The sequence below is a fragment of the Myzus persicae genome, unplaced genomic scaffold (assembly GCF_001856785.1).
Source record: "Myzus persicae strain clone G006 unplaced genomic scaffold, MPER_G0061.0, whole genome shotgun sequence".
NCBI lineage: Eukaryota > Metazoa > Arthropoda > Insecta > Hemiptera > Aphididae > Myzus > Myzus persicae.
Window position 1 is genome coordinate 192,997 of NW_019103885.1, and position 25,336 is coordinate 218,332.

Sequence of the window (25,336 nt, forward strand, 5' to 3'; positions counted from 1 at the left end):
CCGATAATACTAAATATGAAAGACTGTAATCTTTCAAGGATCTGCTGATATTAGAATCTCTGTATCTTTTAAAAGATGTTTACATCTCTTACACATGAGTAATCGAAAAGAAAAAAATCCTCTTGGATTCCGGATTCTGATCGATTTTCTTTGTCTGAGACAAAGCTAAGCTCACTGCTGTGATTATTACCATAACTTAACAGACGTTCTGAGTCGCACCAGATATGTCGTGTATCTTTTAATTGTACCCACAGATATTTAAAAATACTAGATAGCCGACTTGGAAATGATTTTGAAGCCCTCAAAATGACCGAAATTCTCTTATCTAAGAGGTAAATGTTTACATTTTCACAACACTGATATATGATATTTTGTAAACATTCACCTCTTAGATAAGAGAATCTCGGCCATTTTGTAGGCTTCATAATTTTTACATTGTAGGAATAGGGAGTCGTCTATCTAGTATTTTTATATATCTGTGATTGTACCAAACATATTTGCGATATTTTTTTCGTACTCACCAGGACCAGGCCCACATTCGAATGTTAAGATCTTCTTTTCATTACAATTATTATTGCACGGCGTTCTGAATAGGCAATTTGGGTACATCGGTGTCGTGGGTGTACATTTCTGGTATCATCGTGATTCGTGGTAGATAATAATTAGGAACATATTAATATTGTATGCACTATGCAGTAGTTAATATCCTGCGGTGGGTGATGCCGGTGATCAAGGTTTATAGATAATAAAGGTTGCCTCATAGTCACGTAAACAAAGCATTCCCCCCGCAGCGTCTTATTACGCATGACGTCATCCGTAGGAGAGTTTCGCGGGCGGCTGTTGTGTCGTATGTACATACAATGCTTAATATTCATACTTACTGCTATACTTGTCTGCTAATTAATGTGAATTTGTGTTTTACATGTGTTTATTACTACTTATTAGTGTACCTACCTATAATATTTTAATCATATTATATTAAAATATTTTCTGTTTAAGATAGTAGAAACCTATAGTATTATGTATGTATTCCAAGCATACTATTCATAATAATATACTCCATACAATTTACAAATAAAGTGTTGACTTATTATAAACAATTGTAAATTGTAATTATTACTAAATGAGTAAAACTTTAAACCCAATATTAAAATATGATAATTTAAATACTTTAAATTTATTGTATACCAATCCTCATATCAATATAAAGTAATTTTTAAAATTTTCAGTTTTCTCATTAATGAGAAATATATTCCAAGTCATAATCAATAATATTATTATTTATTAGCAATTTATTTTAGTATATTATAATAAATAATTTTACAGATACAATATATTTTATAATTGAAAAATAAAAAAAAATATTATAATCATTATTCAGGTAGGTTTGGCTAATATATATATTTCAGTCTCAAGTCATTAATTTTCTTAATTTCACTATTCTGCTTAGTTGAGCTTTTGCTTTTCTTTTTTTAGCTAATGATACTGCATGTTGGTTGTAATATTTCATTCGGATCAACAATCTTTGTTTTACATAAGACTGAATTACAGGTTTATATTTTTGTTCAATTTCAGTTCTTTTGAAAATCCTATCTGTTAGCCTTTTAACTACTCCTGATCCTTTAGGGATAAGTTGCTTTGTAATTTTTTTAAATAACCTTTCAACTCTAAAAATGTTAGCTTTAAAGTTTTTACTGGGAGTTATTAATCCCCCATAAGAAAGATGACTAATCCAACATGGCATTAAATAATCATGGTCATTTGTAGCTCTTGACTTTTTTGCTGCTGTTATAGAACCAATTTCGGGAAATTTAAGCTTATGTTTTTTAGCAACCCAACCTGCTAAGTATTCTACAGCATCATTTGTCATTTCACTGTTGTTTCTTGATTCTTTAACTTGTGACTCATTTTCACTGGCCGTATCTGTTTCAGAACCGTTGGACATATTTTCATTTTCTTGATGTTCAGGTATTTCAAATTCACCTTTTACATTGAAATCGGCCTGTTTAAAAGTTGCTGCAACTAAAAACTCTTCTTGATTTTGATCAGTTGTGTTGGATGAACTTGAAACTATACCAGGGTTTTTCCCAAGAATAATCATTCTTAACCTATGGAGTGCATTTAGAGGTGATGGATGGTCATTTAAGCCACAACGTGACCGTAACTGAGAAAACAAATTCTCTAGGGCGTCTTGAATTATTTTACTGGTTAACAAATATTTTAAGTTGTTTTCTATCAAAATTTGAAGCAATAACTTAGTTCCATTTACATTCATAAGTAAAGCTTTTTGAAATAATTGTAAGTTTTGTTTTCCAATACATCTCATATTTAAAACTGTTTCATACACTTCATTTAATAATGCATCTTGCTCTTCAAGACATACTCCATAAGGTGCCGTGTAAGGGGTTCGCTTATCATTTGAGTGACACACATTTGCCAAGTCAAACCAATTATTTGTTAATTCTATAAAATGAGCAGTATCATTATTTAATTTTGTGTCATTAATAGGTTTATAATGTAAAAGTGCTGTAGCTGTAGTATGTGATAATAGTTGTGTGGCTAATTTAACTCTTTGCCGTTGAGGTCCTTCACAAGACAGATGTTCTTTTGTAAGTTTATAACACACACTTAATTCAGTTGATGAAAAAGATACCAATGCTTCTAAAGGTTTTTTATTAATGATTTTATCATTTATAGAAAACCCTGTATCTAATAACCAATTTCTGACTAATTTTAATATATGAGGTGCATCAGGTATGTACACCACCTGTCTACCATTAGGAATAATAAATACAGGATTTTGATAGTTTATATCTAAAGCCTTCCATAATCCTATATTACCGCCTCCGCAATCACTGACACAACAAATAACCTTGAACCCAATTTCATCTAACTTTTCAATAATGTCAAACAATATATCTTTGGTAATTTTTTTATAAAAATCAACAAAAATGGGTTGTTTCCACTGTGATGAAATTCCTCGAGCCATTACAACTTGCATTTGATTATGCGGACCAATAAACTCGTCATGCAATACATCATACTCCACTGTACTTGATATTTTAACTTCATCGAACATCAGAACGGTAAGTTTCTCATGATCTTTTAAACAATCTCCATTAAGTTTCATAATTTTTAGCACGTCATCAAGAATACCATTTCTCATTTCAATTGTTTTGGCCCATCGCTGAAGAGATGACAGTCCTGAAAAAATATAACTTATGAATAAGTGAAAAATAAGTTAAAAATAATCTAAAATGGAAAAAAAATTACCGGGCAGAGGATAGTGTAGTTCGTTTTTCACATAAACATATGATCTTTTGCTGAGGTACCTTAATGTGAACGCTTTGGCCACCTCATCTCTTGTCCAATGCACTCTCTTTTTTTTCTTTAATATTAAATTGAGTTGATTCTGAGAAAAAACTGATGAAACCAATTTCTTTGCTTCATTTTCAACCGATTTGTTTTTGTTCTGAGACAGAATTTTAACTTCTTCAGACATTGTTTTTTGTGTGGTTTTTAATAATGAGTTTGTTGAATTTAATTGTTTTTGCAATATATTCATACTAGTTCGGAGACATTCATTAATTTTTTTATAATCTACAAGAGGCTCTTCAAGTGATAAAATCTTATCTTTCTGCTTGTCATTTTCAACTTTCAATTCATTGTGTGTTCTCAAAAGGTCATTGTATAATTGTTCATAATCCATATTTAAAGGTGATTTATCTGGAAATGGAATAGAGTCCGCATTGATTGTAGAAGAAATTTCAATTGATGGTGACAGAGAATCTGGTGAAGTAGAAGTAATGCTGGATAAAATTAGTTCATCATGTACCTATAAAAAACATACAAACATTCAAAATTAATATAATTTTAACTATACTATGGTTTATGGTAATTAATTGTTATAATTGTATACAATATACTATGATATATATTCTGCCATATTTATTAGGTATACAATATTTTTATTTATTTGGATACCTACCGTAATGGAAATATTTTACAATTACAAATAAATTAAATATCTACTTATTAATATTTACATTTTGTTATAATTGTACAAATATTAAACATTAAAAATGTACCTGTTTCATTGATTTAGCTTCAATTCTCTTATTTCGATTGATCGCTGAAGAAGAAGTTACACTTTGTGAATGATCCGGTAGTAAATATAAAGTTGGGACTGCATCAGGTTTCAACAAACGAACTTTAGGAGTGTATCCTAAGTGTTTTTGAAAAAATAAATTATTATTAAACATTTATATAATATATCAAATATATTATTTTTGACTACCAATAAAAAATTACAAATAATTACCTAAAAGTTCTGCTTTCAAATCTCGAACGAAAGAATCTTGGGTAAAATGTTTAGAACAAACCAACGATGTCTTAGGATTCCACTTATCACCTCGCCGACATTTATGTACCCACATATTATAGATCTCAACATTCTTTATTGGGAACCTATACATAATTCATAATTTTAAAATTTAAATTAATAACACTATTAAAGATCCCTACATTATTTCATTGAGTAAAAACATTTTATACTTGGGGACCTACAATTAATGTCAAAAATTTCAAGAATTATTTATACATGTTAATAATTTAATAAAGTACAATAATATTTTAAATATAATAGTCTGTTAACACAAAATGCTTCTTTGATTTTTAGTAGCTACCTATCTGATGTAAAAAATTATAAGATTATTATTGGATAGTTTTCTTTTAACTATAAAAATTGAAGTTTTGTTGTCATCAAAATAAGCTACCTATATATTTTTCGTTATACATATTTAATACAATAATGCCCTATTGGCAAAAATTACAGTAAAAGTAAGTACCTACCTGTGAAATGATATGTCGAATCCTTGCTGTTTAGTATTGCTAGCATAATGCTTACACGTCGCTACTGCACAAGATGATCCCCCTGAGTGTTTTCTTTTCGAATTTGTAGACATAATATCCAATGAATTATTGTATTCAAATAGATATTATCGATAGACATATAACTTGCGAAAAAGAATATGAAAACAATGAATTACAAAACTCGTAAAAACGCATGTGAAAAGTGAAAACAATTTAATATTTTACTGTAGTCTGTAATACTGTATTCACTATTGTAAACAAATGTCTCCTACGGGTGACGTCACGTTCCGATTTCTCCCACTCCTGCTTTTTGATATTTTCAATATGAGGCAACCTTTATTATCTATAAACCTTGGCCGGTGATAGCTTAACAATAATAATTTTCGGATATTTTTTCAAAAGATAATATTTTATTATCTATGACACGGAACTATTTTAACATAATTCTTCCAAAAGAAAACCCCCTATGGCCTAGATTATGACGTGATTAAATTACTGAGATCGTCTGGTATTAAATTATTAATTTTTACTTTCGATGTGGGCTTATCGGTTCTTTCGAATCTTAATTAGTGTCTAATATATAATATATAATATATGAACCGTCTAAATCTTAAAATATCTCGTTGTTGTGGTCTCAAAGAAGTCTACGGTATAATATTACTGTAGTTTTATAATAAAATTAAATCATAAACCACTGTACTTTTGGACGCATATTTTCAACACCATTCCGCATGTATTTGATGATAGGTGCATAAATTTATTGCATATATCTGTGTAGTACTACACTATAGGCGCAGAACATGCGTGATGTAATATAACAGCGAAAGATAAAAATAATAAGAACGTATTAACAATGATTTTATAACGTGTTATAAGATCAATATGGTACCTATTAACTATGGAAGATAAAAAAACTAATATCTAAAATCACAAAATTAATTACATCATTGCCAACAATTTAATAAAAATTATTTTGAGCATTAGTTTGTGCCGTCCGCATTCCCAGGTCCCAAAAAAATTGCTATGATAGGTACGCCATATTATAAAAATAATAGAGAAGCTCCGTGCCATTCTACACCAACCTCACACATTACAATAAACTAGCACTGAAAAACTTAAATTAAATCTAAATATTTTGAAAATAATATCTATTGTGTAAAGTAATTAATAATATATATACAATGTACATAATATCAAAAAGTTTAAAGTCCTCACTTTATTTATTTTCTATTCTTCCTACAAATCATATTTTTGAATTATAACCAATATTTAGTATACGCTGATTGAATTAAATATAGAAAACAATTAATTAATAGTAAAATGTAACAATATAGATATTCAATCATCGTTACAACAAAAATCAAAACAATCGATATTTTTTTTTAAATATCCAATTAAATCAATATTAATTGGAGATTTTCAAACATTTACAAAAAGGTGGCTTTACACTTTAAAGTTTAAAGTTTATAGTATAAACTTTTTTTTTTAAACTTTTTTTTTAATCTAAAGACGTTATACTACATTAAAAAAGCATGAGCTATTATATAATAGGTATCAAAACAACAAACAAATATTACGAATTATATATAACTACGGGCTTACGGCATAATTAAATGCACACTGAAGTATATTATATGCATTGTAGATAATTTTAGATTAGGTAGGTAACTAGTAGCGTGGGTGATTACGATTATGTTGATTTTTATAATACCTACATTGATATAGACGAAATGTTTTTTTTTGATGAATTGTGTTAAATACGTCTGAGTTTAAAAATAAACTTTCGTTTTGATTACATTTACAACCAATACAAATAAATTTAAATAACATACTAAAGGTATACTTACAATAATAGATAGGTTTTGAATTTTACCTGGTGTGGTTAGGTAAGTAGGTAGTGGTTTGAAAACCCTACTTATTAATTTTACAGTACCTATATTAGTATACCTACTATTAGTTACCTACTAGTAACTATGTAGTTCACTAAAAAATTGAATTAAATTCACCATTTATTAATTCATTAAATATCTTTTACAACCATATTAATTAAAATAAACTATTAATAAATATTAATTTTACTACAGTAGATAACTAACTAGTAACTTCAAGTCTTCAAACCCATGTATGAATACAAATAACAAAAGACGTATACGAACAATCACAATTAGTATTTCAGTGATCTGAAGAATATCATTTATAATAATTTATAGCAATTTATATTATATAGTTTTTAAGCAAAAAATTGGATTACATAATTGTTACATTCATAGCATTGTTTAAGAATGTTAGGTAACGTCGGTTTATATCCAGTTCATTAGTTCTGATTTTTTCTAGAATAGCAATATTAATAAGTCTATTTTGATACGTGGAGTTTCTTAAATAATTTTCAATGAGTTTCAGTTTTGAAAATGACCTCTTAGCTGAGGCCACAGTTAGCGGAGTTGTAAGAAATATTAAACAAGCAGATAAAAAGTCAGGAAACTACAAGCCAAGTCATTTTGAATATTGAAATGTATTTAGTATCTCAAATCAGATTGATTTGGACAATATTAATGTTGTAATTGATAATACTTGTCTGGTAAAGTCAGATTTATATTTTAATACAAAATAATATGAGGATTTGATGATTATGCTTGATTTTTCAGACATTTTTAATTTTGATGAATTATGAAATTCAAAAGTATTTGTCATTTCATTTAATTCAGTAAATGTATTGTGTAGTTGTGCTGAATCTGTATCAATTGTTGGTAAAAAATTTTAATTTTAAAACTATCCTCCGTCACACTCAATCGTCTATCACCATTTACTTTTATAATTTTTTAATAAAACAACATTTCTAGAATTTTTGATATTTACTCCCAAACTAAAATAACCTAAAATTGTAGGTACCTACCTTGAATTTTTATTTGCCCTAGGGCCTGCTGGTTCTAATGGCAGCCCTAGTGCAGCGCTATACCTACTTGGTATTAACTTTTAGTATCGCGTGTTGGCCACAAACATGATATAAAATGTACACAAACAAGTTATTCATATTTAATAAATAATAGATATGGTCGCCAAACAGCCAAATTTAATGTTGTTACCGTTTTAATTTTGTTCAAAATACATTTGTATAATATATACTTCAGTTTTTATTTTCGTGAATAACTTTTATATTTTCCGGTTTCTGCGATCCTAATTTTTAATTTCTAAAAGTTTTCTCGGATTCTTTTTAAACATTCTTTAGTTCCTTTTCGTTCTTGAAGTGTAAGTGTAAGTGTAAGGAAACGTAAGAACTTTTGTTAAATTTTTTCAATGTTTTGCTTATGACCCGATTGATATGGAGACCATATTATTGAGCCATAATCACAAATAGAACATACCAAGCTATATATAAGTGTACTTATTATTGAGTATTTTTAGTATATTTATTATTATAGTATTATATAATATCATATACGTACTATACATTTAAAATTATTTGATAAACTAATGCTTAGAAGAAGGTCGCCTATAAGTCACAATCTCTAATATATTTATTTATTTATTAACTTTTTTTACGAGACAAACCCTTTAACAAAGAACATGTAACAAAAATAATCTGGACATGCAAAAACATAAAGAAAAAATTATAATATATAGGTACAATATAAGTTGGCTTAAATTAATTGGTATAAACACAAATTGTGAAATATAATAATAATGGTTTAAACTTGAAAATAAAGACAAAGCTTTAATTCTAATACAATCAAGATACATAAAAAAAAATCAACATCATTACAAATTAGGTTACATAACGTAAGCGCTCTCGAGAAAAAAGAATCGGGACAAATTGTTTTTTTTTTAATTCTTAAATAATAAACTTGAGCTTCTAATTGAATAGTTATGAGTTACAATCTTACTTAACAATTCGGGATAATCAATATTGTTATTTAAGAGATCATAAATAAATAATAAGTCAGGTACCAGGTATCTCACGTCTAACCTCGTATAGTCGCATGGCTGAATACAAATAGAATGTTCTATAAACGATATTGATGTTCTGGAGATCGGTAAATTTAAGCAGAAAGCAATAATTGATTTTAGGAATTCACATTGAACATTGTCAACCAAATTCGTTCAAATTTTTACTTCATATTCTAATTTATAACTAACAAGGGAGCTTAGTGAGCAATAGAGCGTTTTTAGTACTTGAAAAGTTTTCAATTCTCTAGTATTTCTTAATATAAAACCAAGCATTTTTAATACTTTATTAATAACTATGTTAGTCTTAGAACTTAGAAGTAAAAAACAAATTACAGGAAAAAAGCACACCCAAATCTCTAACTGAGTCCACTCGGTTAATAATAATATTATTAATCTTATAATTGAAAACTAAAGTTTTTTTTTAGTAAAAGAGATAGCATTGCATTTATTAATATTTACTGGTAGTAAATTTTCGTGATACCACGTGGAAAACATATCTAAAATCTCTTGGAGATTAATATCATCATCCTGATTATTGAAAATTGAATAAAATTTAATGCTATCTGCAAAAATTAACAATCTGTAAAATAGCAACACTGTAAAAACATTGTAAAAATAACAGGTTTATTGAAACAATTATATTAATAAATAAAAAAAAAAAAAATTAACACATTAACTGAAGAATTAAAAACAGATGGTAGATAATTAAAGAAAATAATGAATAATAAAGGCCCCAAGTACGAACCCTGTGGAATTTCAGAGCAAACATGAATAATTTCTGAAAATGAATGCGACAATTTAACTGACTGGCTTCTATTAGTTAAGTATGAATTTAACCATTTAAGGAAATTTCCGTCCAAATCTTTGAAGTTTGAATACAAGCAAATTATGGTACGAAGGTTCGAAAACACGCACTGATTTTATATTTTTTGAGAGCCCTTTTTTAGGTTGTTAAGTCTTCGTAATTCTGGATTTCACCAAGCGGGATTTTGATAATTAAATACTCTGCATTTTGGGACAAACAATATATCGTATATTATACAATTATAATATAATATTATGTAAACATATAATATACAATTTATAGTTAAAATATATAATACCCAGAAATAATTAATAAAACTCACCAGACGGCACTACGGCAGTTCATAATAGCGTTTATATCAAAATAACACAAAATAATCTTATTGTACAAAAATTGAGTATTAATATTATCATTGATTATAAATACTATAATTATTCCATCGGAGATTAGAATTTTAATTTTTAACTTTGAGGAACTATTCAGAGAATTGTTTTTTATATAGCATAAGTGATAAATACTTAATTTGTTTAGCAAAAACTTTACTGGACAGATGAATTATATTAAAATAGTTGTGACGATTTTATTTTCTTAACCAGCGAGACTAAAACTGTTCATTTGTGTTAAAATATAGTACATATCTATAACTATACTAATATATAAAATGATAGCGTTTGTTTGTATGTTCAGGGTAAACTCCCTAACTACTTATTCAATCGTCGTGCAGTTTTTTTAAAATTAAAGATGACATAACAGAGAAGGTTTAAGTCATAAATTTAGTCCGATAAAATTAATAAATAATTAGTTATTATTAATTAAAATAAACGTGCAAATTGTATACCTATACCTTTTTAGTAAGAAATAGTTGTTGGCTGAAAATAAATAAAAATCAAACTCGACAACTACAGATGCTTTTAGGCAGGTCGGTATCGACGTGGAATAATAAACAATTATTATAATTATTTAGTTTAGAAAAAAAAACGATTAATTTTATCTGATTATCTATTATTATTATTTATAATTAATGGTGTCACATTAAGTTATTAGTAAAAAATAACTAATAACTAATCGAATTTTCACAGATTGCTTGCCAAGATGGTTGAGTTGCACTTATAACCATCGGCTTATTCACAGTCGAAATAAAAAATATTATTCATATAGAGTATTTACCTAGCTCGGGGTACGATAATAATAGTATAGTATAATATCTATATCTATATCTATACTACTATATAAACTGAAGTCGCTTTTTTTTGTTCGGGCGATTAACTCCGAAACTTCTTATTGGATGGTCATGCATTTTTTTAAATTAAAGAGGACATCACAGATAAGGTTTTTAAGGCATACATTTAGTTCTATAAAGTTAATAAGTAATAAGTTATTATTAATTAAAATAAATTTATAAATTGTAAGCCTGTATATACATTTTGTGCGGTGGGTATGGTTGTCTGGAGACGATTTTGATTGTTATTTATTAATTGTTGATTGTTGGTTGGTTTAATCATTTGAAACCGCAATTGATTGTACATTTGATCGAAGTCTTATACTAACGTACTACTCTCATTTTCGAAAATGCCTAGGCGAAAGTAAAGCTACTTTAAAAGTACAGGGTCAGGTTTACCACGTTGCCGGCAGCTTTTCGATATCGTAAGCGATATAATTTTTTTTGAACATTATAAAGAATCCGGGGTGGAGACGCTACATTTATATGGCTACATTACCACAGATACGTAACTAAAAGTGGTCTAAAATAAAAATAATTATTTAACATCCAAAAAATAAATACTAAATTAATATATAAGAAATTTCGCAATAGCGAAACATTGCCGGGTCAGCTAGCTAGTATGTTAATATACCTATTTAGTATTTACAGACTTACAGTGTGAAAGGTTTGGGGACATTTTTGCTTTTTAAAATTAAAAACAATACCCATTCCAAAATTAAAAAAAATATTTTACATATTGAATTTTGTAAACATGATGATAAAACCTTAGAAAGAATTTCCCCAACTATTTTTAAGAATCTAGTTTCTAGTTATATTTACTTATGCGTAGCCGGGTAGGTTAGGTTAGGTTGAAAATCTTAAAAATATTTTGAATGTCTAGTAAACTGAAATATATGGTGTACTATAGTCTATTGATCTAATACAATCTTATATCAATCTTTATCTATACAATTGTATATTTTATCCGATGATTTATCTAGATAAAATAATTTTTTTTTCATCTTTATCTAGATAAATAAATATTTATAATTTATTTATCTCTATCTTTATGTGGATAACATTATAATTTATCTTTATCTAGATAATATTATATTTGTCTGGGTTCAACACTGTTTATACTAAATAAAACAATCCTTAAAATAATATAGTTGACAAAAATATAAAGCATAATAATGTAATATTAGATGTATAGTTTATTCATTATTGTACTTGGATTATTTTTACAAATTATTTATATTGATTGATCAGTGGCAATTACAAACATTTTTGAATTGTGAGTACCTAATTAATATTTCACTGATTTAGTTTTAAAGAATGGAAAACTCCAGTTAATACTTTTTAACCTTCATTAATTACTTTTTCTTTTTTTTTCATATAAATTTTCTAAAACAAGATTTATTACTAATGAAATAATGTAAATTTTCCTTTGGTGCATTTCTTTATTATATTCATGAACATCATAATTGTATAAATTTCGTTTAAGTGCCACCGACGTCATCATGGTCATGGTCATCACTCAACCTAACCAATATTTATATAAATGATAATAATTTTGGTATCATTGGTATTGCATTTTGGTATAATTCATGAAAAATGCACGAAGCGTTCATAAAAACTAGATACAACAGGACACGACACGGTGCACGTGTGAATCCCCCTTACAGATTTAAATTTTTAGAATTAAATCGTTACAATAAATATGGTGATTACCTTGTATTAACAAATCGCTGTGTATACACGATACACCACAGATATATAAACATTAAAACATACATGTATGTTTAAATATTTGTGTGTGCATATAATCATAGAACAATATAATTGAACATACTGGTCATTGACCTATAAAAGTATAAACTAAGTTTATATTTTAGCTTATTTTACTTAGTTTATAGGTCAATGATACTCATAGACATAATAAGAAGATCTTATTATGTCTATGATGATACTGATTACTGGTGTACTGTGAACCCTCAACCGTGGTAATAAGTTTTTATGTTGGTATAAAACAAAACTCGATTGCAATCAGCAAGTTTCTATTGATAAGATATCTTATGCCGACAACTTACTCACAACATTTAAGCACGAACTTAGATAACAGTTCATGCTGACTGCTGACAAGTCACCACAGGATTGCAGGACGTGAATGTGAATGTAACAGTTAGTGGTGCACAGATGACAGTCTCTGCTTTGAGAGTTTGAAACGTTATCAAAAATTGTCCTGAATATTCCTTACTCCATACTCCTTTCATTTTGGCTTACACACCTTAAATAATTATATACTATTGTTGTTTCTGAAAATATGGTGAGTGTACTAATTTTTGAATTATAAATACCACAGGCTGGACAAATTTTTGAAACCTACCTACTAAACTTCAAATTTATTACGTACTCATTTTATGTACAATTAGGAAAGTTCCATTCCAATTGAAATACATGCTCAAAAACTAAGTGAATGGTTGACAAGCAGAAAACACTGTAAAAAAGATTGGCATACACACATACAACCCATAAGACAGAAAATCAATGCAGCTATACAAGATATGCCTGAACACAGTGAGATTGTACAATTGTTGTCGGGAGCATGTGAGTATTTAAACTGAAATTATTGTAAATCTATTGGTATTTATTTATATTCTGTTAAATTTGTGTTTAGATATCAATTATTTCTATTGTAAACGTATAATTGAAATATTAAGAGAAACCGAAGCAGATACGAAAAATTTGTTTGGCTCATATGGCTCGCAGAGGATGAAGGATTGGTTAGAAATCGAAAAGCTGTACTTAAAAGACAATGTTTACCTTGCTGAAGCTTGTGATCTTCTTGTACAAAACATCAAGTATCATATTCCCTCGGTCAAGAAACAAATAGCTAAATTACAGTCAGGACAAACTGTAAGTTATTAGAATTATCTATGATAGATTAATTAGGATAGCTATTTTAATGCTTATAAGTAACAAGCTAATAATAGGTTCTGTTTAGGATTGCGATAAAAAGATTGAAGATTACACTAAATCTATTCAAACATGTAAAAAAGATTTGGAAATGATGCGGAAACAGTTCTCCATAGTTGATGACAACATCAGTTTTAAACGCACACTTATAGGACGGTTATGTGAACTTCAAAAAGTTTATGACGATGTTATGGAACATATAAAAAGTTTAAAAAAAGCCAATACATATTTTTCTTTATTTGTAGCAAATATTTTAGGTTCAGATGTTAATTTAACGATGCTTCAATATATTTTGAGTAATTATTGTTTTTTTTCATTCAATTATTTGATTATGGTATTTAAAATAGTATGAACTTTCAGATAATGGCAATACTACCTATTACGAATATCTATATGGGGAAAAACCAAGTAAAATAGAAGAGCCAGTACTAACAATCGAAGATGATGTTAAGGTATGTAATTTTGAGCTTGGATATATTCATAACAAGTAAAAATATATAATTTAAAGAGTATTTAATTTATAGGATACCAGTGCCGATGAAGAAATCGACTGGGGTGACTTGGAGAATCCATCTGAAGTATATAATTTGCCTAAACTAATTTTGTTTTCACTTTTTAACAATAATATTAATTGTTTGTTTAATTAGGACATTGATTATGGTATTTCTTTAGAAGAAAGTGGAATAGTAGTTGAAAATCTACAAACTGATGGTAGTGTTGCCAGAGGCAATGAGGCTTTGACTTTATTAGATAATTTTCAGACAAGAAATGAATTTATGAATGATATTTTAGAAGTGAGATAACCATAAACTGTTAGATTTTTATCATGTAATAGAATTATATTGTCACCATCTTGTTATAGTTAGAATCATTTTTAAGTATGCGCTTGCTCGAATTATCAAATGAAACAAACTCTGCATTATCAGTCCATTCTGGTGGAGAAATCAATGAATCTAAACCTGAGATAGCGTCCATGTTGGATATTATAAAAGTAGTCAAACAAAAGCTTAATGATCCAGTTGTCCAACATTTGCAGCAAATTAAACATTCACCAAGGTAAATTCAATATACTGTCAGAGATGACAAGTAGTGGAGAGCGACAAGTGGTTAAATTTTTTAAATAATAATCCTCGTAACATCATTATTTATTTTCTGCAATTAATATGACATTTTTATATTTTGTAATTATTCTAGCATAAAATTAGCCGTATCAAAATTGATCTTACCTCAACCATCAATAAATTTGATAATGAAATTAAATATAATATGTAATGCCTTAGGTAGCAAATTTCTGACAATAGTGCTGTAGAATACTACTCTTTATATTTGATTTGAATTATTATTTATTTTCATTTGCTTCAATGCCATCAGATATTTAAATAAACTGGAGTCAATGTTTCTTCAAAAAGTCAGCAATATTGAGAAAATGATTAATTCTCAAATAGCTGTTTCTAACAAAAAAAAAGAATTAATCGAAGAATACAATCAACTGGTTCCAAAGCTGAAGTTAATACAACAAAAAAACAAGCAACTAATAACCGAAGTATTTTTAATTTTTAAATCATATTATTTTCCAAACATTTTTGTACTATCACATTATAGTCTACTATAATAATAAATTAATGTATTATTCTGAATATATTTATTTCAGATTGAATTTGATGTATCAAAGAAATATAAAAACCGCCCTGTGTACATAATCGGAACATCAATATTTGGATCTTCGTGATTAAATTAGTAAAACAACTGAAAGTTGTAAGGTGATGTGTGTTATATGGTCTAGCTGATAATATTTACAATTTGTAAGACAAATTTGAATGGAAATTGTTATTCTTTTGAAATTTTATTGTTCATAATAAAGTATTTTATATTTTACATACCAATTACATTATTATAAATTTTGCTAAAATTCATTCTTAGAAACATTAAATAAATATATAAACTCTATGTACTAAAATGAACAAGGGAAACACAAATTATGTTCACAAATATTTAATATACAGTATAAAAACAAAATATTGTGAATTACAAACATCTTTTCATGACGAAACAATGTTTTCAGGAAATAAAGGAATTGACCCACTAACGCTTCATGATCCTCTGTAAAAAAAAAAAATATATATAAAATTAATAAAATATAATTGATTTATCAGTGTTTAACAATATGTATTATATGGTATATATTAGTATATTACAAGATCAATAAATCAAATTAAAATGAATAAATTATCATTCATATCCAACTTGGTTAGTATAACTTTATTTTAGTTTTCCATGCTTTCATTGAAATGAAACTATTCTTTGCTTCTCAAAATTTGTAGCACAAATAAGTTAAGTGAATTATAATTATACAATTGATTATTGCAAACAATATGCAAATATTTAATTGCTAAAATCATGAAAATAACTTAATAGTAGCCTATGAATGTTTTTTTCATTTTATTAGGTATATTGCATATTAATGTGATGCATGCATGTATGTTTCATCTTTCAAACATACAGTATAATAAATTTAAATTTGTTGGAATCAAATTTGTGATATCAGTTTAAATATTTTAGGAAATTGGCCTGAAAAAATTAAAGGTACAAATATAATTTTTTAAGAATTTGTCGAAATTTTAATTTTTCAATATTTTCCGTACTTATAACTCACTTTAAATTTAAAATATGGAAAAATCAAGGAGTGTACATGAATAATATTTGTACCTTCAAATTTAGTGTTTACTGTAATATTCATAATAACATAAAATAGGTTGTGCAGAATGAAAATTTGTAGGACGGATACAACAAATGTCAAATGCAGTCATCCATATGCAAAACATTATTTTACTATATGATACTATAGAAATGCAGAATGTATTCGAATGTTATATAAATACTGAGTAAATAGATTACACTAAAAAGGCGAATCACAATCTGTGTTATTGGTATTAGATCTTTTTTTAACTTGATTTAGAAAAACCCGTAATTATATAAAAATAACTTAACATTTATTTTAAGTTAAAGTAGTACTTACACAATGATGTTGTTGATGGGTATGTGGATAAGTTTGACAAAGAAACCAATGAAACCCATAATGCAAAAACCGATGGCCGTAGCGATTGCGATTTTTTGGAACTCTGCAAAACAAAATCAAATTACGTAAATGAAAAAGTGAAACAAATGGAATACAAATCGTGTTTACCTTTCCTGTCGGGTTTAGTGCATCTTTTCACCAGCCTAACCGAGTCTTTGGAAAACTGGCGTCCGGGTTCCAACACTTTTGTTACTTGATCCATGTTTTTTTTCTGTTGATCTCTGTGGACGAAATAAAATCTCAGTTAGTATATTCGACGATATTATAAATGACTTTAGTTTACTTAAGAGCACGATGAGTGCAGCAGTGAAGGGTGCTCGAGAAGTGAAATGCGAATGATGAATGAATGGGGTCGCTCAGCGACGTGTTGGCACTTGGCAGTGTAAATATATGCAATGTTGGTCGTTCTCGTCACTCGGTGACTGGTGAGTAGTGACACGTTTTGATAACGGTGTACGTAAACATAAGATCGATGCAACGTCATCGGTTGCGTTGGAACGCCAAGGCACCAAGGATTACTGATATGCAATTGGCGCCAAAACATTCATAACGTCCTTGGGGCGCCCATAAGAGCAGTTGTAGAGTACCAGTAAAGTTGCTGCATCCTGTACCTACATAGAGTAATTACTAATTATAACTAATTATTATTAGTATTAAACTGATCCAGTTCCCCACGAGGCACGAAAACAACACAGATTTCCATAATGTGTAGTTAAAAAGTCTGTGTAATACAATCATTAAACTATAGATAATAAAGAAATGGAAAGAGATAGAAGTGTAGGCCACGATTCAAGATATATCTTAAATCGGGGTGTATGCTCAATTTCATTCTAGGGTGATCTGTGGACCACGGCATCCTCCCAAGCCGATACTTCTAAACAAATGTATAATGTTTATAACAAAATTTAAAAAAAACATTTAATACAACTGAAAGTTTTCTAAAAATAATGAATTTGAATATAGTTTAAGCCGTTTAAGGAATTTCGGTGGTTTTGCTGTCAAATATAATTAAGAAATTGAGGCCGCTTGTCGCAGACTATCAGCTTAGTCCGTGCGTTTGTTTACATTTTTTGTTAGTATGATTATATGTATATGGTATATCTATTCTGACATAATCTAAATAGTATACATATTACATACTATTATGAAGATCGGTTGGGTGCATGGACCTTAAACGGCTTAAACTAGTATTAGGTCTATGGTCGGGTGACGGAATGATCACAGCTGATTCATCTTCGGTGACGAATGATGATACAATTCGAATCTTGGTGATGACGCCGTAGCGCTCTTTATTCTCATCAGTCCGGAATTTGGTTTTCAAATATGGCTACACTGACACTGGGTCATAATAATAATTATCACCATTCCGGAAACCTGTTCGACCGCCGGCGCCACCGCCGTTGCCTTCGGATAATAATAATGATGATTGATTGTCAATAAATAATTGACACCAGCGTCCAGTAAGTTGCCTGGTTAAGCTTCTGCTGCGTGTTCCCTTTTGTGTTTACATGGTTTTCCCGAGCCGGAAAAACGGATATACACCTTAGGTGATCAGTAACACGACTAGCATGCGCGGTGGCCAATAAACAATAATGGCTTTCCTGTGTCCCGTGAGAATTCGCCGAGGCAAGAAGAAAAAAAGTATGATCATCACTCAAAAGCTACACCTAACCCATCATACCCTTTAACCGACACCACTCACAACAAAATAAATCCTTTCCACTTTGGTTTATTTTTCTTATTGTAATCATTCAACAGTGTTTTAATTGCTGTTTGCAGGTGGTTCTACCAGCGACTTGGACAAAGAAGTGTTACGAGGAACCAACGCTAATGGACCAGTTCCTGGTATGGGACGTATTACTGGTAGTGCATCTATTGAGACGCTGGTGCGTGTTGGGATTGAGAAGGAAAACGGTTTGTCGCCTGATAGCAAAATGGTTGTACTTCACGATTTCACACCGTGTGTAGATGATGAGCTGACCGTGAAACGAGGCCAGGTTAGAATATCGAACTATTCAAAACAATTAATATTATGTTGTTTATAATGTTTTAAATATAAAAAATATTTGAGGAACAATGATACATATTTAGTCCATATTATAAGTCATTAGTCAAAAAGTGTTAAGTTCCTCAATGCTCAATTTAATTATTCTGCCCTTCTGATTTATGAAGAAGGTAGGTAGCGGTAGCTCATAACAATTTAGTAATTAAGTACTTTTTTAATTCAAAAATTTTCTGGATCTCATTAGTCAACTACTTACTCATTTTAGATTTTGAAATATTATTCTTTGAATAAAATTTTTAAGTTTAATTATGTGATAAAAATATCATATTAAATTTATCAGTCACGTATTTTTATTTATAAACGGTTAAAAAGTTTTCTTTCACCTATAATTTTTGTAGTGTAATGGTTTAATTTTTTTTCAAATTTAATATTTCACAAAAATTTGTATTTAAAATATTGATAACCATAATTACTTTATGATGTAAGTTGTATTTTATTTATCTTAAATTATATTGTCTATAATTTTCCTGTCAAGAACTAAGCAATTAAAACATAAATAACAAATACGCATTTATGATTTTTTTACATTTAACTTAAAATATTATGTAGTTAAACTTATAAACTTATTTTTTTTTTCATTTTTCCTTTAAATAAAATGTATTCATTTATTATTTTCTAGGTAGTCAACATCCTATACCGAGAGAATGACTGGGTATATGTAATTGCAGAGGACAGTCGTCAAGAAGGTTTTATACCTCATTCGTATTGTACACCTTATAATTCACAACTTGGTGAAATAGCTTTAAATAATGTCAAAAAGAAATTACCACGTGCACCAGCTGCTACGCCAACTGAAACTGTTGTTGAAGTTGAAATCAATGAGCAACAAAAACATGGTTTGTAGATTAGTTAGCATTTAAAATATTGCCTATAAACATAATGTATTATTAACATATTTATTTAATTGTATTATTAGGTAATTGTGGTGATTTATCTGATTGTGAAAGTTTTGGCAATAAAACTCAAGAACACAAAAATCAAAACAAACAGAACATTAGTAGCTCTAGAGCATCATTATTAAGTGCGTCTTCACATCCTGAGATACGACCATTTTTCAAAGTAATTTATAAATATAATTTACATTATTTAAGAATAAAAATAGTCTTTGATTATTCATCATTTAGAGGGTCTAAGAAAACAATATTTTGTAATATAGTATTACTGCAGAATACAAGAATTAATGTGACATGCTATATTTGACAAATATTTAGGACCCTGCAGGACGTTACATTGTGTTATACACTTTCATAGCAAGAGATGAGAATGATGTGAGTGTCGAGAGAGGAGAATTTGTAACTGTATTAAACAGAGAAGATCCTGATTGGTATTGGATTATTCGCAGTGATGGACAAGAAGGTTTTGTTCCTAGTGGATTTGTATATCCAGCTGATATAATACAAGGTACATAATATTAAATTAATTATGTTAATAAATTATAATACCCTGTATTGCAATATTATTATAACAACTTGATGTTTGTGCAGGGCACATAAATCAAATGAATAATAATCAGTGTGCTGGTACTACTAATACTGGACTACCTCCGGTTACACGAGCACGGCCACGGAAAAACTCTTGTGTGGCTGATGACGACCCAGCAATTCATGGTACTGAAATGGTAATGCTTTATGATTATAAGGTATGTTAAATTCATTTATTTTTAAACTCAAACTTTTTATTTTACTAAATTCTTATTAATTGGTTAATTTTTGTAGCCGCAAGCACCAGATGATCTGTCAGTTAAGCGTGGTGAATGGATATATGCAGATCTTACCAATCAAATGGTCGAAGGGTGGTTATGGACTTATGCTCCTAAAACAAGAAAGTACGGTTTCATACCTAAAGCATATGCTCATCCACCTGCTATGACCAGTTTGTGAATACATTGCAGCTGATATTGTTGGATCATTATTCATTACTATAAAAAAGTATTATTTAAGTATCAAATAAGTACTCTAACCTTATAATATTATGTAAGCTGAACATAACTTTATTTCTGTTGACTATTCTTCTTATACCTTCGATGATCTTTCAAAACCAATAATTGTGATATTTTGTAGGATAATGGGATTGGTAATAATAAAATATTTAGATAAATTAATATAGTTTTATAATAACAATTGAATACTTATATATTGCTATAATAGTATTATTATACAGTTTGAATCTGATCTGTTTTCACCCACATACATTTTATTGTTTGAAAGAATGAAAATAAGATTTGAGTTTATCTGTACAAATATTATGTATAAAACTAAAGTTATTTCAAATACAGATAACCGAAAATTTCTTGATTAAATCTTAGATTCTTCTCACCAAAAATGCTTGAATAAAACCTAACTATGACTTATAAAATGAATAGCAGATTATGAGCTCTACCTTTTATTTTAGATGATTAGATATATATATTTAAATACATATAACGGTGGTTGAAATTAATGGATGAAATATATCAACAAAAATAAGGTTTGAATTGAGCTACTGTATCCTTTCCTAATTACATTTTAAGAGATTTTTTTAAGGACTTATTGTTATTTAAGACATCAAAATTCATCTTGACACAATTTGTGATATTAAGATTTTACTATATCTAAAAATACACAAGAAGTGTAAATGAACTTTGACTAAAGAACTTAAAATGTCTTTAAAGACTAAAACAAAAGTTGTATCTGTATGTTTTTCATAGTCTATGATAGTTTTATTAATTGAAAATATTAACTTAAATATGGAGTTCTTGCCACTATTTTATATTAAATGTAAAATTTTCTTCAGAGAAACTATTATTCTAACGAGATAGTGCATATCTTATACATGTTTTACATATTGGTGTTACACTCTTGATGAAAAATAGTAATTTTGTAGAATCAAAAACTTAAGTTGTCTAGAAATAATATTAATGTGATATTTTATTGTTGAATCAAAATTATAGAAAGCAAGTATAAAAGCAATAACAATTTATGATATAACTAATTGTATTTTAGAGCAACAAGATCTTAAATTATATCATACTTGATACTTTTACAATTTGTTAAAAACATAAAAATATATATTTTAAGTTTGATTATAAGTATACCAATGAATATAATGTTTTTGTATGTATTCAGTGTTGGTTATTTGAAACATTTATTGTATTATGCCATTATTTAGAGTTAATAGTTTTAAGTTATTTTTTATACCTAATTATGTTATGATTAAGCAAGTGTGTATTGCTTTATTACTTATTTTGTATCAATTTTCTGGTTAAAAGTATTGTTAACTGTTTTTTGGTTGAATATGAAGTATAAATAAATGTGTCTGTGATGATTTATAGTCCACAACTGGATAGACAATTTTATAAGTAAATAGCAGTAAATTTTAGTTAAAAACCGTGGTAAAAATGTTAAAATCCGTCCATTTTGAAATTGTGCCATACTGCCATTGTACTTTAATTAGTTTAATAAGACTGTATTGCTTTAAATCACTTATTTTACATTATATTTGAATCTATGTTAAATATATACAATAAAATATTTTATTAACATTAATTTACAATGAATTTTATGAATGAAAGTATTTTATTAATATAAAAATTATTATGGTCGGCAAACCCAAAAACAGTGTAAAAATGATTTGTAAATATTTTTATAACTGTCAAATAGTGTTATGAACATCATAGTTCACAATGTTAAGAAGTAAATTGTAACTGTTCATATGGTTTGGTGATTTGAATAATTGGATGTTACAATTAGCTGGAAATGTACAACAATGTATCTCATTTATGCATTGACGTCTTGGCAGAGGAGTTCTGTTTTTTAAAATTATAATATAATTTTCGAATACATAATTTAATTTATTTTTTATGAAATAAATACTAAAGAAATTACAAGAATATATAATGCAATTGTTATTAAAAATATGTGTCTTATCAATTATCCTCAAATGTACAGTCAGCGAACTTCAATGTGTGTCTTCGAATAGAAACGTAGATAAATGTCAAGATTGGAAAAAAATGTCTGTACTCGTGGCCGACCTAGTAGGTCGATCAATTGTCAATGATAAAGTCGAAACAAAATCTAACATGTTAACGCTGTTGATTCGTGCGGCGTCGGGTGTTATCGGACAAGGCACCAGTGCTCTAAAAACTCTTATAGTAAACGGATTGGTACTTCTGACGAAAACTGTAAGTTATCTGTAAGCCTTATGGAATGACAATAATGTCTTGTACAAATATAAATATTCATATGACATATATCACTGTGACACTGTATAATCCTTATTTAGATTTTAACTGTTTCTGATTACGGAACAGCCAATTACAGAGGTGCTAGCCAAAAGACTAAGATCTTTCCCAATGGCCGTCCGATCGACTGGATCATGAATAATCCATATGTATGTAACAGTGAACACTATAATTACACCTAATTATATTGCACATGTACAAAATAAAACCTACTCAACCTAGTAAATTAATTCTCTAGTAGTCCAAAAGGTTTCAAATTTTTGGTTAGTTGTGTAATAGTTTATTATACGGACAAATACTTCTGAGTTTGGAGCTTTGTCTCACAGCTGGTCAGCTATTAGAGAATTTCGTAATTTTAGCATATCGGTCTCCAGTTGTGCCTTTATGTGGTTTACCTATTATTGTAATATTATATACATTTTTTTCCTCGATTCAGATAAAATCGATGATGGACGATGCAACCGACGAAACGTTACCAGACCTATTGATCGAACAGTTGCCGTCGGGCATGTCGTGTGTTCAGATGCTGCTTTGTCGCTTGTCGCCAATCATACACTACATGCAGCGCCGGGTTAAGGAGAGTAGTCGCAATCCGACCCACGAGTGGGTGGCATGGAATGTGTCCGACTGGCAGCAAGTCAAAGGGAACGCGAAGCATTGCTCGAAAAAACATTATGACTGCGCGAAAATGATTAAACTCAATTCGTCCCGGTGATGCAAATAGTATGATATCAACAAACGTGATCTTGCTTACATTTCTGTTCGAAATTCGGTTTTCATTTAGCATAAATATTATTTATCATATTTTAATAAAATATTAAATTATTCTATATTGGGTGGGTGTAGGTACTTATAAGTCCCTACTATTAAATATAATAAATGATAATAATATATAGCGGCGCATTTTGAGGGGAGTGGGCAATTACTTTGGAGTTTAGCTAGAACATTTTTAATTGATTAATTATAAAATAATATTGAGATAGCAGGTAAAAGCTTTATAAATTATAAATCATATTTCCAGGGAGGTAGCCAATATGGTGACAAAAATCGTCTTAAATTGTAAAGCCTTTGTAGGCTCTTATTGTTATAGGGAAGTGAATAAATGTATACACAATCATTAATATGACATTGTGTAGGTGTTGCTTAGTGTATATTCTATTTATTTATTAAGTACCTTTAGTTTCCTACACGTAAGAATAATATAATTATTAACAAGTGTGTCAATAGAACGTGTTGTTGCCTATATAGCTAAATTAGCAGTTAGGTAACGGGCTTCTGTAGGTACTCATATAGTTTTTGAATTAGCTAAATTATAATTGTTACCTATTGTACTATAATATTAAGCGAGTATCTACATGCATTTATCAAAGCCTTCACGTAAGTGTTTGTGGGAACAGTATACGAGCATATAATGATAATTTATTTACAAAGATATCCAATAAATGAAAAACAATTGTAATATGAATCTATTACACACTTGCTACTTCATTTAAATTTTAAAATAATTTAGGTATCTTTAAATCTTTTCTATGTCTTTGTTTTTGTTTGTGATATATGTTACGGGCGCAAGTTTAAGATAGTTATTTTCTCCTGTCTATGTACTTACTCTCTACATCCAAATTAACTGAAGAATTTATATAGGTATACATTCTATATATTATTTATAAAACAAAATTCTTAGGCCGACATCGCTCCGCCACCCGCCCATCCCCAATGTATTTGTCCGATTGATTTGAAAATTTTTTTTTTGTATATTATTTATTTTAAGAATAATACATGCAAATCAATACTTTTTGTTTTGGCGAATTATATAGGTAAGTTTTTCACCAGCTCCCGAAGTGGCTTATACCAGTTATACCTTATATAATATGTTAATTGTTAATGGCTTGTTTAGAAATTCTAAAAACTAATAATTTTCAATTATTGTTTATTTATCAATTATGTTGTATAAATGATAGGTGTATCGTGTATCTATAAATATATATTTACTAAGTAACTGGATCTGCTGTAGCCGATAACACCATAACGGTATTATTGGGTGGGGTATGACTGTATGAGAATCCGGTTGGCAAGAAAAATTAAGCTCATATTCGCTTGACACAAAGATAACATAATATACTTATAATATTTGGATGATTTAGGAGTGAGGACATATATTATACCTAATTGCGTCGTAG

The 25,336-nt window shown here is 28.6% G+C and overlaps 4 protein-coding genes across 4 annotated transcripts; 3 read left to right on the forward strand and 1 right to left on the reverse strand.

Moving 5' to 3' along the window:
• The first annotated feature begins 12,887 nt into the window (after positions 1-12,887).
• Positions 12,888-15,682, forward strand: LOC111035880 (CDK5 regulatory subunit-associated protein 3). Its single transcript, XM_022317696.1, has 10 exons — positions 12,888-13,149; positions 13,256-13,430; positions 13,501-13,739; positions 13,828-14,095; positions 14,160-14,251; positions 14,324-14,377; positions 14,447-14,593; positions 14,662-14,855; positions 15,171-15,342; positions 15,451-15,682. The coding sequence occupies exons 1-10, from the start codon at positions 13,147-13,149 to the stop codon at positions 15,526-15,528; spliced, it is 1,422 nt and encodes a 473-aa protein (XP_022173388.1). The 5' UTR covers positions 12,888-13,146; the 3' UTR covers positions 15,529-15,682.
• A 93-nt stretch (positions 15,683-15,775) lies between these two features.
• On the reverse strand, positions 15,776-17,305 carry LOC111035882 (protein transport protein Sec61 subunit gamma). Its single transcript, XM_022317698.1, has 4 exons — positions 17,159-17,305; positions 16,984-17,096; positions 16,816-16,918; positions 15,776-15,899 (listed from the first exon to the last, which is right to left on the reverse strand). The coding sequence occupies exons 2-4, from the start codon at positions 17,075-17,077 to the stop codon at positions 15,890-15,892; spliced, it is 207 nt and encodes a 68-aa protein (XP_022173390.1). The 5' UTR covers positions 17,078-17,096; positions 17,159-17,305; the 3' UTR covers positions 15,776-15,889.
• Positions 17,306-18,246: 941 nt separating this feature from the next.
• On the forward strand, positions 18,247-21,730 carry LOC111035881 (SH3 domain-containing protein Dlish). Its single transcript, XM_022317697.1, has 7 exons — positions 18,247-18,516; positions 18,655-18,872; positions 19,560-19,776; positions 19,857-19,999; positions 20,152-20,341; positions 20,425-20,579; positions 20,656-21,730. The coding sequence occupies exons 1-7, from the start codon at positions 18,468-18,470 to the stop codon at positions 20,818-20,820; spliced, it is 1,137 nt and encodes a 378-aa protein (XP_022173389.1). The 5' UTR covers positions 18,247-18,467; the 3' UTR covers positions 20,821-21,730.
• A 302-nt stretch (positions 21,731-22,032) lies between these two features.
• On the forward strand, positions 22,033-24,939 carry LOC111035895. The gene is made up of 3 exons (XM_022317715.1): positions 22,033-23,099; positions 23,201-23,308; positions 23,596-24,939. The coding sequence occupies exons 1-3, from the start codon at positions 22,815-22,817 to the stop codon at positions 23,872-23,874; spliced, it is 672 nt and encodes a 223-aa protein (XP_022173407.1). The 5' UTR covers positions 22,033-22,814; the 3' UTR covers positions 23,875-24,939.
• The last annotated feature ends 397 nt before the right edge of the window (positions 24,940-25,336 follow it).

What these genes read in the sequence shown, in the direction of transcription:
- LOC111035895 (XM_022317715.1), top strand. Translation starts at nt 22,815, where the DNA reads ATGCAATTGTTATTAAAAATATGTGTCTTATCAATTATCCTCAAATGT. An exon ending in TGGTACTTCTGACGAAAACT is followed by an intron (nt 23,100 to 23,200) that starts GTAAGTTATCTG and finishes ATCCTTATTTAG; the next exon opens with ATTTTAACTGTTTCTGATTA. An exon ending in GGATCATGAATAATCCATAT is followed by an intron (nt 23,309 to 23,595) that starts GTATGTAACAGT and finishes TCCTCGATTCAG; the next exon opens with ATAAAATCGATGATGGACGA.
- LOC111035881 (XM_022317697.1), top strand. Translation starts at nt 18,468, where the DNA reads ATGGCTTTCCTGTGTCCCGTGAGAATTCGCCGAGGCAAGAAGAAAAAA. An exon ending in CCGAGGCAAGAAGAAAAAAA is followed by an intron (nt 18,517 to 18,654) that starts GTATGATCATCA and finishes TGCTGTTTGCAG; the next exon opens with GTGGTTCTACCAGCGACTTG. An exon ending in AGATACGACCATTTTTCAAA is followed by an intron (nt 20,000 to 20,151) that starts GTAATTTATAAA and finishes ACAAATATTTAG; the next exon opens with GACCCTGCAGGACGTTACAT.
- LOC111035880 (XM_022317696.1), top strand. An exon ending in TTATGAATGATATTTTAGAA is followed by an intron (nt 14,594 to 14,661) that starts GTGAGATAACCA and finishes ATCTTGTTATAG; the next exon opens with TTAGAATCATTTTTAAGTAT. An exon ending in ACAAGCAACTAATAACCGAA is followed by an intron (nt 15,343 to 15,450) that starts GTATTTTTAATT and finishes TATTTATTTCAG; the next exon opens with ATTGAATTTGATGTATCAAA.
- LOC111035882 (XM_022317698.1), bottom strand. Translation starts at nt 17,077, where the DNA reads ATGGATCAAGTAACAAAAGTGTTGGAACCCGGACGCCAGTTTTCCAAA. An exon ending in CACTAAACCCGACAGGAAAG is followed by an intron (nt 16,919 to 16,983) that starts GTAAACACGATT and finishes TTTGTTTTGCAG; the next exon opens with AGTTCCAAAAAATCGCAATC.